Source organism: Gymnoscopelus braueri (assembly GCF_963280865.1).
Source record: "Gymnoscopelus braueri genome assembly, chromosome: 1".
In the NCBI taxonomy this organism is placed as follows: Eukaryota; Metazoa; Chordata; class Actinopteri; order Myctophiformes; family Myctophidae; genus Gymnoscopelus; species Gymnoscopelus braueri.
Genome location: NC_137603.1, coordinates 26,434,150 through 26,451,081, shown reverse-complemented (window position 1 = coordinate 26,451,081; position 16,932 = coordinate 26,434,150). Strand labels below are relative to the sequence as shown.

General features: G+C 40.7%; 1 protein-coding gene across 2 annotated transcripts in view; it reads right to left on the bottom strand.

Annotated features, from left to right (window-relative positions):
- Positions 1 to 1,149: 1,149 nt before the first annotated feature.
- Positions 1,150 to 16,932, bottom strand: part of scube2 (signal peptide, CUB domain, EGF-like 2) — a 22,215-nt gene continuing 6,432 nt past the window's right edge. Inside the window, exons 8-23 of one of the 2 annotated variants that reach the window (XM_080434749.1) lie at positions 15,954 to 16,070; positions 15,481 to 15,603; positions 15,092 to 15,208; positions 14,509 to 14,631; positions 14,038 to 14,154; positions 13,774 to 13,863; positions 13,473 to 13,595; positions 12,607 to 12,774; positions 12,024 to 12,230; positions 7,219 to 7,389; positions 5,520 to 5,687; positions 4,711 to 4,872; positions 4,282 to 4,479; positions 3,418 to 3,570; positions 3,227 to 3,306; positions 1,150 to 2,752 (exon numbers count right to left, since the gene is read on the bottom strand). In XM_080434749.1, the coding sequence (XP_080290875.1) occupies positions 2,606 to 2,752; positions 3,227 to 3,306; positions 3,418 to 3,570; positions 4,282 to 4,479; positions 4,711 to 4,872; positions 5,520 to 5,687; positions 7,219 to 7,389; positions 12,024 to 12,230; positions 12,607 to 12,774; positions 13,473 to 13,595; positions 13,774 to 13,863; positions 14,038 to 14,154; positions 14,509 to 14,631; positions 15,092 to 15,208; positions 15,481 to 15,603; positions 15,954 to 16,070 (2,264 nt within the window). In that variant the 3' untranslated portion in view covers positions 1,150 to 2,605. The remainder of the gene's footprint in view (positions 2,753 to 3,226; positions 3,307 to 3,417; positions 3,571 to 4,281; positions 4,480 to 4,710; positions 4,873 to 5,519; positions 5,688 to 7,218; positions 7,390 to 12,023; positions 12,231 to 12,606; positions 12,775 to 13,472; positions 13,596 to 13,773; positions 13,864 to 14,037; positions 14,155 to 14,508; positions 14,632 to 15,091; positions 15,209 to 15,480; positions 15,604 to 15,953; positions 16,071 to 16,932) is intronic. The other variant, XM_080434750.1, reaches the window with a different exon arrangement.

Genomic DNA, 16,932 nt, shown 5'->3' with positions numbered 1-16,932 from the left:
CCACCATCCTGACTAAGACTCATATGTGGGCTATAAGATTAGTTAAAGGTGGGTTGGGGTGGCCCTTGAAGATTGCTTGAAATATTATGCCAGTGGTCCAGAGCTCAAAAAAGGTTGAGAACCAACCACTGATCTATTCCTCTTACCTTATCCAACCTTCCATATTAACCCATATAGACCGGGAACGCATTCAAAAATTGCAGATATACAAGCTCATAGCACGGTACCGAGTGCCGCGGCACTCGGTGCTATGAGCTTGTAGATCTGCTATTTTTGAAAAATCTTGGAAAGTTTGTGCAAATATTTGAATATATATAATTTTTAAAGGGAACTTTTTTTATTCAAATCTTTGCTTCATGGGGATCCCTCAAACTAAATATTTTGTGATGGGGGTCCGCAGCCAAATTCATCATTTTGACATGAAAAAGGTTTTAAGCACCACTGATATAGCAACATACGTTTTTTCAGAAAACTGTTAGGATTTAGAAGACATTTGTAGAATCCCCAGATCAAAGATTTGAGTTACAAATGTTTGCTTTAAAAAAACATAATATGTATGGGGGCAGCTGTCCTTTACATTCCCAACCTAATTTGTTCCCAGTACCTGCCTGTACACAAGCATCTTTTGTCATAGCCCTTCCCCATTGCACTGTGCCTTTTCATACATGCTCACCATCCCAAAACATCGTCATCACATGCTCCACACAGAGAGAAAGATGGAGGGAGGGAGGGTGTGCCTGCTGACAGAGATTTGCTTTCTACTGAGTGCACTTTTCTAGTTCCGTCCACTTTGCTGATGGTCAACACTCGAAGCCCTGTAAAAAGGTGTTAAAACAGCTCGGACTGAGTTGAATGTGTACAGACATTAGTAAAGCCATGGCTTGTGTAGTTACCTTGCCATGATGTAACTCCTTATATTGATGAGATATCTTCAATAGGTGCTCCATAGATAAAAGGGAAACAATATGTTCTCTATTGACTTACATCGCACAGTGAAAAACACTTTTAGCACACAAACAAATGTGAACAAAGCACATTCTGCCAATGTATAAAATGTCCAAACCCACATGAATGGCATGTGCGTGTGCGTGTGCGTGTACACAAGATCACCTGCACAAATGAACACTTTTATAAAACCAATCTTAAATAAGTTTACTAGTTTTATTTACAGTATGTTAGATGTACAAACAATAAAAAATATACATACATTTATTTCTAAGACAAGTGAAAAAAGCAATTCTATTTTACAAAAGTTTCTTTTTTTTCCTTTTTTCTAATCAGTTCACTCTATAAACTAATTTCTCTGCACAATTGGAGAGTGAAGAATTCTTTGGTTGCTGCATGGGTCATAATAAAAACGTCTTTATACAAAGACATTTTGATTGAACAATTGGTGTTTCATGAAAGCCTAAGAGCTGCTACAGTATATAGCTATTTGGAACGTAAAATTTGCTTCAATATAGGAGTAAACATACATTATATTGAAGCAGCAAACATACAGGGTGTAAAGCCTCATTTGTAGCCTACTCAGTGTCGCTTGCCATAAAGATCTTTTCTTTTCGGCAAGCGACACCTCCCGCGATGGAGTATAAATGAAACTTAACGCAATGTGTCAGTACTACATACAGTATATGTGTCAGGAACGTATTTGCTACATACATTAGCATTTCATCTAAAACTTTTTACATCATATACAAGACATTCAAAAGAATAATTGCTCTTGTGGTGTCACTACATAACCTGTAGTGCTATAACATTCCCAAGAAAAGGTCATATTTGTGCTGTTTGTTTCTCAGATTCAGCAGTATTTCTGCAATTAATTCTGCTGTATAGGCCTATATGAGACATACAGCAGCCTATGTTATAACTAGATACACGCTATATTGCTGACATTCAGATTCTCATTAGCTACCATAGTTGAATGTCTCCACACCGTGCCATTAGAAACATTCTCATAATGTTGTGATTTGAATTTAGCAGTACTCACATATTGTAGATACTGTACTATGATATGAAAATAAAGACTCTCATCAGCTTTGTCCAAATACTAAGAAGTCACATACAATCAGAGTACCACAATACATTTTAAAGTCTGTGAAAAGTCTAATTTTATACGCGGTCACACAATGCTGTTACTCACCGGAAATAACTGATTTCCATGGAAATCTGTTAATTACACCGTACGACACCATCGAGTGACAGAGCATAGATTAGGCTTAGGTCTTACATGTGTAATATGTTGTATAACACATTACAATATATGGAACCAACAGAAAAAAAAAAACTATCAGAGGCTGCCCATTTATCAGTACCATGTTTGAAAACATCATTGTGTCCTTACTCCTTAGTCCTTCTGTTACTGTTGTTACTGTTAAACGCTCTCCTGAAAAGTCCACTTGGTTGACTTGACTGCTTTCATCCCTGCTTAAGGATCAATGTTACTACGTTTACAGTCCACGCTAGTTTTAAATCCATGTGAAAACAGCTTTACTAAAGGCTGCTTTTCAGTTGGTCAGTGGATAACATACTGTAGATACTGTGGCCAGTATCTCATATAAACATTATATGAGATATACAGAAAGTAACTTGGTTAAAAGTCACCACATTAAGGACGAAGGAATCTCAGTACTTTAGAGCGTAGGAATCGTATGAAGGACTTGGGGAACATTTCTCTTGACTCTTGTGCTGTATAGTTGAAGAAATTCTGTGGGTGTGCCAGAACATCAAACAATGCCTTCATAAGTTTCTTGTCCTGTAGAGAAATGTTGAATATGTATTATAACTTTAAAAGTAAAGACGTTGACACTATAATGAAATAATCCAATATGAACCACAGCACATATGTCTATATGTCTCCAGAAGAGGGCACTATATGCACATATAATTTCGGTGATAATGTGACGTCCATGTTTTCAAAATATAGGATAATGTCCAAAACAGAGTTTGGTAGTAAATTGGCTCATGAAACGTTCCTCGACAGTGAGCATGTTCTTGTATTACAATAAAGTAAGGGCTTTTCTAATAAGCACACCTTACACAAGAAGCTGGAATATTGGGTAAACCATTACCCAATCGATATAAAAAACACTTTCATTTACTGGAACAAGGGTCAATTTGATGGTCAACATCACTTCTTTTCTAATGTACAATCTTTCCATGAGAAATGTAATCATGTTAGCAGTAAAAGGACTGGATATAGAATGATAGTATACTCCACAATGTTTACCTTGAGAATTTCCTGGTGATTCTCGGATGCATATAACCTTCCATCTCTGACTATATCTTCTATTAATTCTTGGTAGTCCTCTGAAACAAACAAAAGTACATTAACAGCTTCTTAGTGCAAGCAATATTGTTTTCTTTTTTACACAGGCGTACCAAATCATTTATAATAACACAAACTGAAATTCCTCTCACCGTCATATGTTACATATGGGACTTGGAAGCCTTTCCCACTGTTCCCCTCATTGGATTTGAACTGTATCCAAATTCTCTTGGAGCGAGATGTGAAGGCAATGGGGCGTTCATATGTCTGACAAGTTTCATAAGTTGTCACTGAGTTGGGGAGAGCTGTGGAGTCAGGAAGTGGATCAGTTAGCCATTGTCACCCTCCATAATGTATGTATGTGAAGGGCTAATGATATTACTATATTACTATAAGTCTATTGTAGTTCTAGTAACACTCATAAGATGCTTTTTAATTGAATACTTTATTAGTCAGAAATGTAAACAGCAAGTGGTACAGTAAGACATTAAGGCTAAAAGTAAATAACACAAAAAAGTCCTGGGAACGTGTTTCCATTGTGGTCCTATGTATTCAATTCATCAACATAGCATAAACATGACTTATTTTATACCCTATTTTATACTTCAGCTATTGGAAAATAGACGATCTACAAGCTCGCAATGCATTAAATCGTGATAAAACAAGGAAAACAGGTCAGATATGTCAAATATTCCCCATATCAGGAATATTTGAAATATCTCACAAATTTTCCTTGTTTTCTTTATATCTCTATTATTCATACTCATCAGGTCCTCTGCGCTACACAAGTTTATGTCAATCGCTCGGACATTTCTCGAGGTACGCAAAAGACAGATACGCACGCTGGCAAGCACGCACCCACGCACAGATATTGTGCACCTTATAGTAGGCTACGGATGCCAGTTTGAAAGTGGCTAATAACCAGCTGATGATGTTATATCCATATATGAAACTCACATGTACACACACACGCACGCACACACATGCACCCACAAGCATAGAGAGCTGAGACTCACAGCTTTTTCTCATGACTAGGAAGTCTCCACACTCATCTTCGATAGGGAGGAAGATTTCTGGGACAACAATAAGGATCCTGCGTTTGGGCGGTGGGTTGATGGTCCAAGTGCATTCCACATTGGCTGGGTAGTTCCCCGGGTAGTTGGGGGACTCAATGTAGCCAGTGAAATCTCCCAGCTCACCTCCACACTGTCGGTCTGTAAAGTAACAGCACCGTGTCAAATACTTTACACCCTCTTGCTGTACCAATGCTAATTTTATAGAGCAAAAATGCTAAAAGTGGGACACAGAAACAGCGCACGTATTATTTTAAAAGAGAAGTACTAAGTACAAAAAAAAAAGAATGTGCAATAACATGAAAACAAGCACGCATTCAGGCATATTCATTGTGTACAGATAGATAGATAGATAGATAGATAGATAGATACTTTTGCACTGCATGATGTTGGTGGAGCCATCATAGTCAGTGGTGGTATTTCCAGGGCAGGCTGTGCAGTAATTCTGTCCAAACTCGACTTGATATGTCCCCATGGGACAGCGGATACATCTGTGCGTACTCGTGTTGTAGTGATGTCCAGGTGAACACCGGACTACAGAAACAAAAAGATCAAGCAAGTCATAAAAAAACATGTAACAATAAATCAAGAACATCACATCACATCGCATAGTACAAGGGTGTACGGACAACATACGAGCTGCAGGGGGCAGCAGAGTCTCCTTTAATATTCAGCAGAATTACAATCACACACAACTAGGTGAGACAGATGATCAGTGGTGGAGGAAGTACTCAGATTTCAGAAGTAAAAGTAGCAACACCACAAAGAAATACTCTGACTTTAGTATGAATTTTAATACAGGACTATTACTTGTAACAAAGTACAAAAGTATTAGTATCAAAATAACAAAGGTAAAAGTAATCATTATGCAGAATGGCAATTTCAGAGTCATGTATCATGTTATTGGACTATAATTATTGTTCATTAACCATTTGAGCCCTACTTTACACTAGGCTATTAAAAAATAGAAGATTTTTGTTTAATTATTAATAATCTAATCTGCAAAGTAACTACTAAGTAAAGCTGTCAAATAAATGTAGTGGACTAAAAAGTACAACATTTGTTGAGATGTAGTGGAGTAGAAGTATAAACTATTAAGTACAGTACTTGAGTAAATGTAGTGAATTACTGATTATTGATGTAGTAACTTTACACCTTTGCAGATGATGATGAACCCTTACCTTTGGTTTCACACTCCTGAAAGGACTCAGCTCCACTGCGTTTGGTGACCAGGTTCCCTCCACAAGTCAAACAGGAGGTGCGGCCCACTTCTGGCTGGTACGTTCCCAGCGGACAGGGCAGGCAAGGGATGAATCCATCATGAGAGTACTGACCTGGCGAGCACTGACCTAAGCAAACAAACACACATGGTCAGAGCTGCAGCTGCTAAAGACTATGAATGAATTGGTGTCTTTTTGTAAAATCACAAAAAGTCTCGGTCACATACAGTATGCACATTACATTTTTCTCTGCACATTTTATGTAAACATGACCTATTGTAGTCAAGTCCCCAGCACAGCAACTTAACCACTTAAGCCCTACTGTACATACTTTGTCATATGATGAATAGCAACAATAGGCAATCTACAAGCTCACAGCATGTTTTAAGCTTGTGTTCCTTGGCTATTTTTGAACATTTTGAAATGTTTTGAAATTATTAGATTTGTTTTAATGTTTACCTAAAATGACATGCCAAAAATAGGGATGCCAGATTGAAAGTGGAGAATTTGCAGTCAATACGTTAAAAATCCATATTTTTCATATAGGAGTTCCCAGCCTCTGGGGTGTGTATTACTATTGGGATAAAAAGCACACGGTAGACTTAAATTCAATGTGGCCACTGATGTAACGCCTGCTATCTTTTCCTGAGCCACCTTTCACATGTCTCCTTGGTGACTTTTACTAGCTGGCTGCCAGATAGCTCTTCTTGTTTAGTCTATCAGTGGGAGAAGCAGTAGATTGGATCTGGGACAGAGCCAAACAAGCGGATGGTGATAACAGTAGTAGAAGAGATCAAAACATGGTGGCTCATTTTCCTTTGATTCAGTACTGGGAAGGGGTTGCGTTAAGCTTTTTGAATTCAAATACATCTTAACCGATCTCAGCTCAGGCTTCTTTTAACTTTACACAAAGCAGAACATCTGCCAGTGAGATCTTTATCGGAGCACTATTGCTTCCTGTGTGGTTCATATAACAGGACATGATTTGAAAACACTCAAGATTCCATTTTAGAATATCAAACCATGAAGGAGAACCTTTCTATGATCTATCATGAGCTCTTTTTGTACATTTCTTTACTATCATGAAACTGTTGACCACCCACTGGTGAATAGAGGTTATTGGACATCGTAACTACTCAGGATATTTTCACCTAGGAGGTGAAGGGTAGGCGTACCCTTCATTTCATGGTAGAGAGAGAAGTTGCATTGACTAAAATAGAAAAATAAAGTCTGCACACTCCCAAACCGACTGTAATGGATTGCCATTTTGCCCCCCCCCCCCCCCCCAAAAAAATAATAATATATTATTTGGGTATTTGTTAAAGAAAAAAAAAATCATAGGGGGGCCCACAGTGAATCTTTGTCCCCAGGGCCCAGAATGTGGTGCTACGCCCCTGTTTGCCACCAAAGTGACGTTTCAAGCGTGCTAGCTCTTCCTCAGACAAAGTAATACTAAACAGAGGAACTGCACTGGTCACACAGAGGAGGCATCTAAATGGTTAGATTTTCTTAATAACCCATCGTTCCTCTTCATAGACACTGCATGCTATGTCATGAAGCAGGAGTGATGTGGTGCTGCCACTGTAATTATTTCAAAGTCTGCAGCTCTTAACCATAAATTAGAATCACTGATGCGGCGTCTTGTCTAACCTTGCCTTACCTCCACATTCTGACATGTTTCGAGCTCCAACCGTTTTGGAGCTCTCTCTTCCTTCCGGGCGAGGGCACACCTCACAGGACACCTGTCCCTCCTCGTCCTGATATGTTCCAGATGGACACAGCACACACCTTCCCTGATCCCCGTCGTAGTACGTCCCAACACTGCAGCTCACTAACAGAGGGAGAAGAAATGAAGCAACATTAGATCAAGAACAAAACTCACAGACACATAAATGAAGTATGTCTGGGGGAAAAAAACTAATGGGGTTCCAAGAATTAACCAAATTAAACTTTTTGTTGTGAGGCTGAGCATGTAGAGTAGCCTATCTAGACTGCATTAGTTTGTGTTTCTCCTTTTATGTCCCTGTTTAAAGATACCACTCTGTAGCAGTGCTGCAGAAATAGTTCAATTAGAAGCTTCCCTGATCAACTGTGGACCAATCAGAAATCAGTCATCAAGTCAGGTCATGTGCCAAAGAGACAAGATAAACATATCAGTTGGAAAATATCACAGCTGTATTGTATTGTTTAAAATGGCAGTGGCAGAAAATAAGCTTTTGTAATTAGCCTAATAGCCTCAATAGATTTAGTTCTATACAGTTGTACAGCCCCAAATGGGTGGTTTATTTATGAATGGGGGTAGCATTTTTCTTATATTGCAGTTGAGGCGTGTGTCATAATGCCACATAAAGTACTGAAAATATCTCCTTGAATATATCATACTCCTATACAATATATCATGAATGCAGTACTCACGAAATACTTTTACATGAGGACATGTGAATATATTTACAGTGGATATAGAAGCATGTTAAAAACTCAAGCATGGGGAATAAAACAGTAAAGCCTAAGTACATTTTACAGGGCCTTAATAAATGAATGTCTAGAAAATGTGATTATTATATTTCTTAGTTCTGTTCCAGTGCAAACGTTTTCCTACATGACAGTTTGTTATTTCACAGCAGGTTATAGTCTATGATTAGAGTTGGTTTGATGATCATTGATGATCATTAGTTGTTGGTTGACATTCGTGGTTTAGATGTGGAGTGATCCCCAAATCAAACGTTCCTTCAGGCCACAGAAACCTGTACACAGAAACTTGCACATGCAAAGACAAGTGCACACGTCTTCTTTAGTAGTATACACACACACACGCACGCACGCACGCACATACACACACACAGATGTACGCTCGCACACACGCACGCACGCACGCACGCACGCACACACACACACACAAAGGCTAGATATAGAGACCCAGTGTTAAGCTGTTAAAAAACCTTGCAAATCAACCTGATGCAGCTATGCAAAAAATTCAGACAACTAAGAGCGCCGAGCCTCTCCACAGCTGCCTTTGTGTCCCACATCAAACAAACCCTAATACTTCATAAAGCATGGCTGTGCACGGTGGAAGAGCACTTAATACTATCATAAGTACCCTCACCTCCACCAGAAGCAGACACAGAGGCAAATCAAAGGGAGTATTTGCCTCTTATCTCACAAAAGTGCATACACTTGATTAAAGGGATGAGCACCATTTTGCTTTGGTTTCTAACTTCTGGAGTGATGCCTTTAATTAATTTTGGAATTGTTTCTGTCTGACGGTGGTAAGCACTTCATAACTTGAGAGTTTTGGCAGAATAAATCATATAAGGCCTCCAGTCTAATAAGTGCCTCAGTGGTAGCCTTTAAGATGTGCCTCTAACTAGAGAACCACCATTTATAAAGGCCTGACACACAAAAGCTTTAACGTACATCCATTATACATGGCTCAGCAAATTGTTAGATTTTCCTTCAAAGAAAGAAAATGTAATTCTCTCAAGAGCAGTTCATTTTTTGCAGCCTATTGTTTACTCTGAATGACCATGAGGAGCCACCACTGCATTGTCTTCAAACAGCTTTTATTTGACGGAGGGAAGGAGTAAGAGAAGAGAGGGAGTGAGAGGGAGAAAAAAAAAACCTTGAAGCCTTTCAAATGCAAAGAACCAATTCTATAGAGTCCTCGAATTGATGGCCCCAAAGAGGTTTAAAAGACCTTTCACCTCTATTCAACTCCCCAGTCTTTGCCTACTTGATGACATAGGAAAACACTACGCTATCACAGTGGTAAGGAGCTGAACCCAATAAAAGGGGTCAGGTTTCTGAATCCCCGCATTCTGCTTGGACCAATCGCTTCTTGCGCCCATCAAGCAGAAGCCCAAACAGCTGATGCTAATTGATTCCCATGGTGTGGCTGAAGTCAGCTCTCTTCAGCAGTTTAGTGGCTGGGGGTCATGCAGAGTGGCCCTGCCAGGGGGGCGTGGAGGGGGGGGCATAGCACTCAAACTGCCAGCTTGAATCAACAGCACTTCCTAAACATCTTCAACATTAAAACAAACATGCAAACAACTTGACTACAACAATCAAAGACGGGAACAAGTAGAGAAGCTCGGTTCACCATGTACTTTCTATAGGCGACAGTATACCAGAGCTTACGCTCTACCAGAATTACCACATAAGGGAAGACATCAACATTGGATTATTTTAGACAACGCAAATTACACATGGTTGATTAAAAATCTGACATGAAAACAATCGAGTGAAAGAAGTGACAAAATACGTATACCAAGTATTCAAGCAGGTGGTGCTTAAGAATATGCATGTATGCAAGATTAAGAATAAATATATATTTTTAAAAGCAAGACACTTTCAACAGTAACAGGAAAGAGAATAGTGCTTTCAATATAGTATACAGAAGAATAAGAGAAAAGCATAGCTTTTCTCTTTAGTGTGACAGGGGATGTTGTTGTTGGGGGATAACTTTAGTCTGCTCTCCTGAGGCAATGAGAGCAAGCCCCACTGGGGTTTACAATGGAGTGGGCAAACTGAAAAGACTAAACTGCACTCAGAGCTAAGCCAGAGGGAGGGGTGGGGGTGGAGGGAAAAATATAGCTCCTTTAAAGGGGTTAAGAATGCCTTTCAGTCCCCCCCTCCCAAATTACATGTCTGCACCCCTGCCATGTCCAATAGAGACTGCTTAATGTTGACCTGAAAGTGCGATGCTGGAATCAAGATACAACACACTGTGGAACATGAAAGTAACCTACAGCAACAGTTGAAGTTCACATCATGTCAGCTCAGCTCGACGACTTTTACTTGACTGTTGTTTGAGTCCAAAAGTAGAAGAAAACATACACCACGTAAGCCCTGTGTTATAATTCATCATAAGACGGAGTCGCACAAAAATAGCAAATCTGCAATCTGACAGCACGTCACGATGCAACGCCTCAGTTTGTAGACTGACTGTTTTAGTGAAATATTTCGCTTGGCTATAATGACATGCCCAAAATAGGGATGCGAGGTTGAAAGTGGTTAAATTAATGTATGTGTGATCAAGTTTAGCAAACTGTGAATACATTTCAATAATTCTCCTTTAATTGTGTAAATAAGTTCATCAGCAAATTACAGGACTCCTCTCATTGCCCAACACAAGTACAAAGAAGTACAATCAGTAATCAGTGTTAATTTAACTCATCCTTTTTACACAACAATACTTCAGACAATTCATTTACCAATTCAACTGTTTGGGTTGGCATATGGTTTGATATCTTTACCACAATCATTTACTATAACCATTCGTCTAACCATTAGTATTGATCAGCAATTTGACACATGAATAACAGCTCATGGTTTCATCATGATTCCTAACGTCCCTACCCTGGGGTGAATATTCAGCAAAAATGGCTGATCCACAAGCTCACACCGCACCGCAAAGCGACGCGTTGTGAGCTAGTAGAACGTATATCAATATATCAAATGTTTTTGCTCAAAAATATCCAAACCTTCCCTTTGAATTCTCAAATTTTCTCCTTCAATCAATACTTTGTTTCTGGTGTACAGGATTCAGTGATGTGTCAATACTGTGGTTGTACAAATCCTCAGTGTTCATCAATTTGTAACTCTGAACTCTTTAGGGTGTACAAATGTTACAGGTCCATTTGGTCATATTTGTACACTCTCAGAGTTAACACTCGAGATTTTACTGTGGAGTCCCCACAGTAAAATAGCCGATCTATCTACCATTTTCGTTGAATGTTCGCCCCAGAATTCAGACACTAGGTTTCAGGGGGTTAACTTCCTGCGAGGCCCTAAACTGGGGGCACATGTGTATGTTAGCCAGAGAAAACACATATACAGTTCACTAGCACTGACAGTGTGTCTTACACTTAATGAATGAATATGAGCTGTAAGTAAAAGAGGGCCGGGGTGGGGCTGCCATCACCCTTTATGTTACACTTTATCCCAGGGAGATGCTGGAAGATCTTGTGGCTGGGAGAGCCAACAACAGCCTCTCTGTTCCTCAATGCAAGTTCTCCCTCTCCCCTCTGACCAGCTCATTACAGCATGTCTGCGAACCAAATATGGCAGTCATCTGGCCAACACCTGCTCCAAATCCAATCATTAAACCAACTTGTCTAAATATATCTCACTGGCATGGACTACCTCAATTACTTAAAGACACGACTATGAGACAACCTTGTGTATAAGAACCAGTCAGGGCCACTGCTGCCTTTTGATAGGTGGAACGTAAGTGTTTTGAGCGGCTCACTTTCCTAAAGTGATTTTCTTCGGAGACGGAAAAACACCAAAACTGCACATTTTGCTTGTCTGCGTGGTTGATGTTCTGAACTGAATCATGGTTAGTACACCACAAAATCTGGAGTGTTGATCTAACTGAGAGTGGAACCTTGCATTTTTACACTGTCAGAATTAAATGAACATGATTTTAGTGCGTGGAAATTAGAAAAGAAAAGAAAACAGACTCACCACACTTCCTGCCCACAAGCACCTGTCCTGACACGCAATGTTCGGGCGTCTCTACTGGTTGGCCCAGACTCTTGGCCAGCTCGTAGTCAGAGCCAGCAAAATGAAGGTGGAACTGCTCCCTATTGATGGACTTCCTCAAGGTTCTGATGGTCTTCCTCAGCCTCTTCTCAGAGCGCCGGCGCACACAGCTCAGGTCACAGCTCTCTGCTGAGAGAAGCACTCAATACCACAGCTGCCTTTGGAGAACGATAGCATAGCATAGAACCAACACTATAATTCATATACCTACACACACATGCTTTAAAGACAAACTACTACTTTGGCTCAGGAAAGAAATGATTTCAGCCACTGCCCGTAAAGGAATCAGGGGAAACTAAAACACCTCGCCCCTGCGTCTCCACCCAGAACCCACCACCACCATCACAGCAGAGTCAAAACAGGAGATACTTTAACAGGTTGGTTTGTTTAGTGACAAGTATGCAGCAGGGAAAGACAGAGAAGAAGCAGAGGGTGACCCCAAGAGGCGGAGGTCCCAGGTAGGCAGGCAGGCAGGCAGGCAGGCAGGCAGCGCAGAGAGACCAACCTGTTACCTCCTCTAGGTTCACATCCAGCTCAAACTCAGCCGTGATAGAGGAACCTTCCTCCTCGCCGGCCTTCCTGCCGTGTCGGCTCCGAGCACGTCGGCCCATCGAGGAGCAGTGCAGGCTCACGTAGCTGAACTGCACATTCTCAGTGAAGAGGGACTTGCTAACTGTGGACATGGGAGACAACCCCAGCCCCAACCCACCAACATACACACAAGTCACAAAGGTGTTGACAACAAGCTTGATATGCATTAGGCCACTGATTCCATTTGATACAATCTACACAGTAAAATCCTCAGTGATGATTTATTCTGAGAGTGTACAAATGGAACCAAATGGACCCATAAGGCTCCATTTGGTTCCATTTGTACACTCTCAGAGTTACAGACCTATAAGTGTCCACGGCTAAGAGCAATCATCAATATGACGATGGTCAGTGTCTTTTGATGAGAGGACACTCAATTATGTCATTTCAGTGACTGTGGGGGATCTAAATGTCCATACCGGAACCCGTTTGGAGAAAAGAAACTAATGACACCATCGGAAGTCTGTTTGATTGATGGCTAGGCTGGACCCAAGTGAAAGGCATGCTATGGCTAATTACATTTTCCCCTGTCACTGCCAGACAAATGTGCAGTGCTGAGACTTTCAAAACATTTTAAAGCCACAACACTCTCCCCACAAATGTCTTTCACATTTGGCTATAATTTTGGTTTACATTCAAGCTGCCTTCAGGTCTGATTAATTAAGATTGTTATATGAGATGGCACTTTGGGGAGAGAGTTGTAAATTCAGTCCACTTCCAACTAATTTCAGCCTCCTGTTTTGAAAAGTTGTTAATGGTGTGATACAGGAACTTCTGTACCTGAACGTGCACTGTTTATGGTCTCTTTCAGTCTCTCCTGACTACGTTTCAAGTTGCACTTCCCCGTGCCAGACTTGAAGGTGGCTGTGGCCTTAATACGGGGAACACCTGACATTTCTGGTCCTATGAGACAAAGGCACAAAAAAGCATGATGGAATCCCAAGGAAAATCTCCACAGTTTGACTTATCAATACATCAAATGAAAACAACGGATGCCTGTGTTGTTATCGAGTTGTTTGTTTGGTTTGTCACTGGGTGGACAAATAGAGGCCGATGTAAATCTGTGATGTTGTCTACTTGCCCAAGCAATACGAGCCGCTGTGGTTCCTTTGTGCTTCAGCCAAGCAGGGCAGAGGCATTCCACAGGTCACAGTATAGGAATCCTCAGTCCCTGAACAGACACATGGGGCCGTGACACAGAGACCAACGCAGACAAAAGTTAGAACCATAGACGTAAGGTCACCAAAGGCAAACAGACAGCATGTAGGAACATGAATCGTTGCTCTGGCAGTCCAGAGTTGTGTGAACGATTCAAACAGCTAATGAACTGACTAAAGCAACTCACCACTGCTGATATGAACTTGGGACTGGCATGTCAAGAAGCAGCGGTCACCTCCTTCCTGCTTACTGCAGTTCAAGGTGGGTTTAGAGGGGGGGTTCGCAGCGTGTAAACCCTCAGTCTCTAGATAAAAACCACAACAAACTCCAAGGTAAAAAAGAAAACTTTTGGTTGTAATGGGGGCGGGCACATCAAAATGAGACATCGGAGTGATTAAGAGCAAAGCACAACATTTCAACAACAGCGATAATTCTATAGTGTTTCAGTTCATTTATCAAGCCCAAGATAGAGAATTAAAGAGAAAAAAAGGCAACAGAACTCAAAGTATCTCCTGTTTTAGTCCCCCAAGTTCCAGTCCAAAACATGAAATAGCAGACATTTCACACATCACACACTTTCCTCCCAGAGTGGTAGCATGAGAGAGAACAGAACAGAAGTAAGAAAATGCCTCTTCTATGGGCAGGGGCCCTGGCTTACCAATACAATCCTTTTTGTTCCAATGTAGCCTATAGCCAGGTTGGCAGTGGCACTCAAACCCACCCATGGTGTTCTCACAACTGTGCAGACAACCTCCATTATTCACACTGCATTCATTTATGTCTGGGTGGAGAGAAAAGAAAAAAAAAACATGTTATTTCTAAATGTTTCCAATACGTAGTACTGTACATAACATATTGCTGCTGTCAGACAGAAACCTTGTATTTCCATATTTCTACTTTTAATGTATTTTAGTAAATGAATGCCCACTTCATCATACAAGAATGTCACGCAAAAAGTAACGCATCGCATCACAGGTTCTTTTTACCATTTCCTGATGAATGATGTTGGACATACAAGGTTTCCACCCGACAACGACGATATGTAGAAAACATTTATTCTGCTTGAAGGGAACAGAAAAACGTCAGACATCTATATATTGTACAATCCTGTTTGATGCCAATGCTGTTAAACCACTTATGCCCTGTTTTATACTTTGTCGTATGACGGTGTCGTGCAGGAAAGGTTCGCCTATGCCTAAAATACGGAGGCCAAGTTGAAAGTGGTTAATGTTCTGTCTCACCTCCACAGTGGGCCAGTCCATACAGGGTGTAGCCTTTGTTGCAGACGCATTCAAAACTGCCTGGGGAGTTCACACACGTGTGATCGCATGTTCGCGCAAAATAACACTCGTCTATATCTGTAATCAAAGGCAAATGACATGGTGGTACGGCAGTTAGATGCACTCTTCATTAGGAGGGGTTTCCCGCCCCCACAACACACACACACGCACACACACACACACACACACACACACACACACACACACACGGACAGAACTGTCTCTCCATAATGGGATAGAAAGAGAAAATGGATGTTTTGGATGTTTTTCTATTGATGTTTTAGAAAAGACAGTAAAAAGCCGTAATGGGGGTGGGGAGTATCTTAGTTGCATTATAGCAGTATTTCTACCTTGGCAAGATCGCTCATCGGTCAGCAGCTTGAAGCCTTTCTTACAGTTACACTCGAAGCTGCCAATGGTGTTTCTGCAGAACTGCTCACAGCCGCCGTTGTGTAGCTCACACTCGTCAATGTCTGTGGAGGAAATACAAGCATTTCATAACTATTTTCATTTTTCACACTCCCGGTGTGTAAAGGCCTGTTTACACAGTAAAGTCCTGTATTAATCTATCCAATTATCAGAGTTAAGCCAGTGTACTGTTAAGGGAATGGGAATAGTAACAGATTACATCTGATTTATACTTAGTTGAGCACACTAGTGTCTCACACCGAAAATAGCCAATCTACAAGCTCACGGCGTGTCGCAGCGACACATTGTGAGGTTGTAGATCAGCTATTTTTGGCGCGAGACGCAATGTGCAACCAAGCAATAAATCAGGCTTTACTCCTCTCTGTGAATATCGATGGTGGACTAAAAGTCTGACCTTTGCATGATTTTGCGTCAGGCTGCAGTGTGAAGCCCACGGGACAGCTGCAGCGTACACCTGTGGAGGTATCTTTACAGGTGCAGTCACACCCCCCATTGTTCACGGTGCAGGTCTCTGGAATGACAGGACACAATGTTCAATGTACTCTACTGATTGATCTGTTCCAAAGTGGTGTAATGTTCCGCATTGATGATATAATAATCCCTATAGTGAAATAGAACTTCTGCTGAGACTCAAACCCTCACACTGCGAGGGCCACTGAATGAACACAAAACAGAAAAAAAAAAAAAACTTATACTCCATATATTGAGCATCATTCTCCTGCATTTTTTAACCTCATGTTTATATCTGTTCCCATATATTTCATTTAGCTGCTATTTTAACTGCCTCATATAATTGCTTTTTTGGAATATCTGACCTGCTTGTATTATGTATAATGTATTTCACTGCACTTTTATAAGGAATATTTGAATATCTTACCTGTTTTCTTGTTCTACTGTATCCTTCTATTGCTATTCTTATTCCCTTTCCTGATAACTACAAATGAGTTGTACAAACAAATAATTTCACCAACTGTTTTACACCTGTAAACCAGTGATGTGACAATCAAAGATCAATTCAGTCCCACACTTAAAGCATCAGGAATTTTAGGTGTAAAGACCTGCCCCGGCATCAGATAACAGATGGTCTCTAATATAGAATTAGACAAGAATATATATGTGTGTGTATATTATACACATACAGACGACAGCTTTTCAACACTTCTCCTTTCCTGAATGAAATGCAAACATGTGAAATGTGCCACACTGACACAAATGCATATCTTTCAGGGAAGGAATCGGGTGTGAGAAAGAGAGGGTCCATAGTCATTTCACAGTTTGGTCTAAAGACTGAGGAATGCATTGGTTTACTAGCCATTACTCATCTCCCCTCCTGAACACTACCAGATACACTCAGCTCTATACACACTACACAG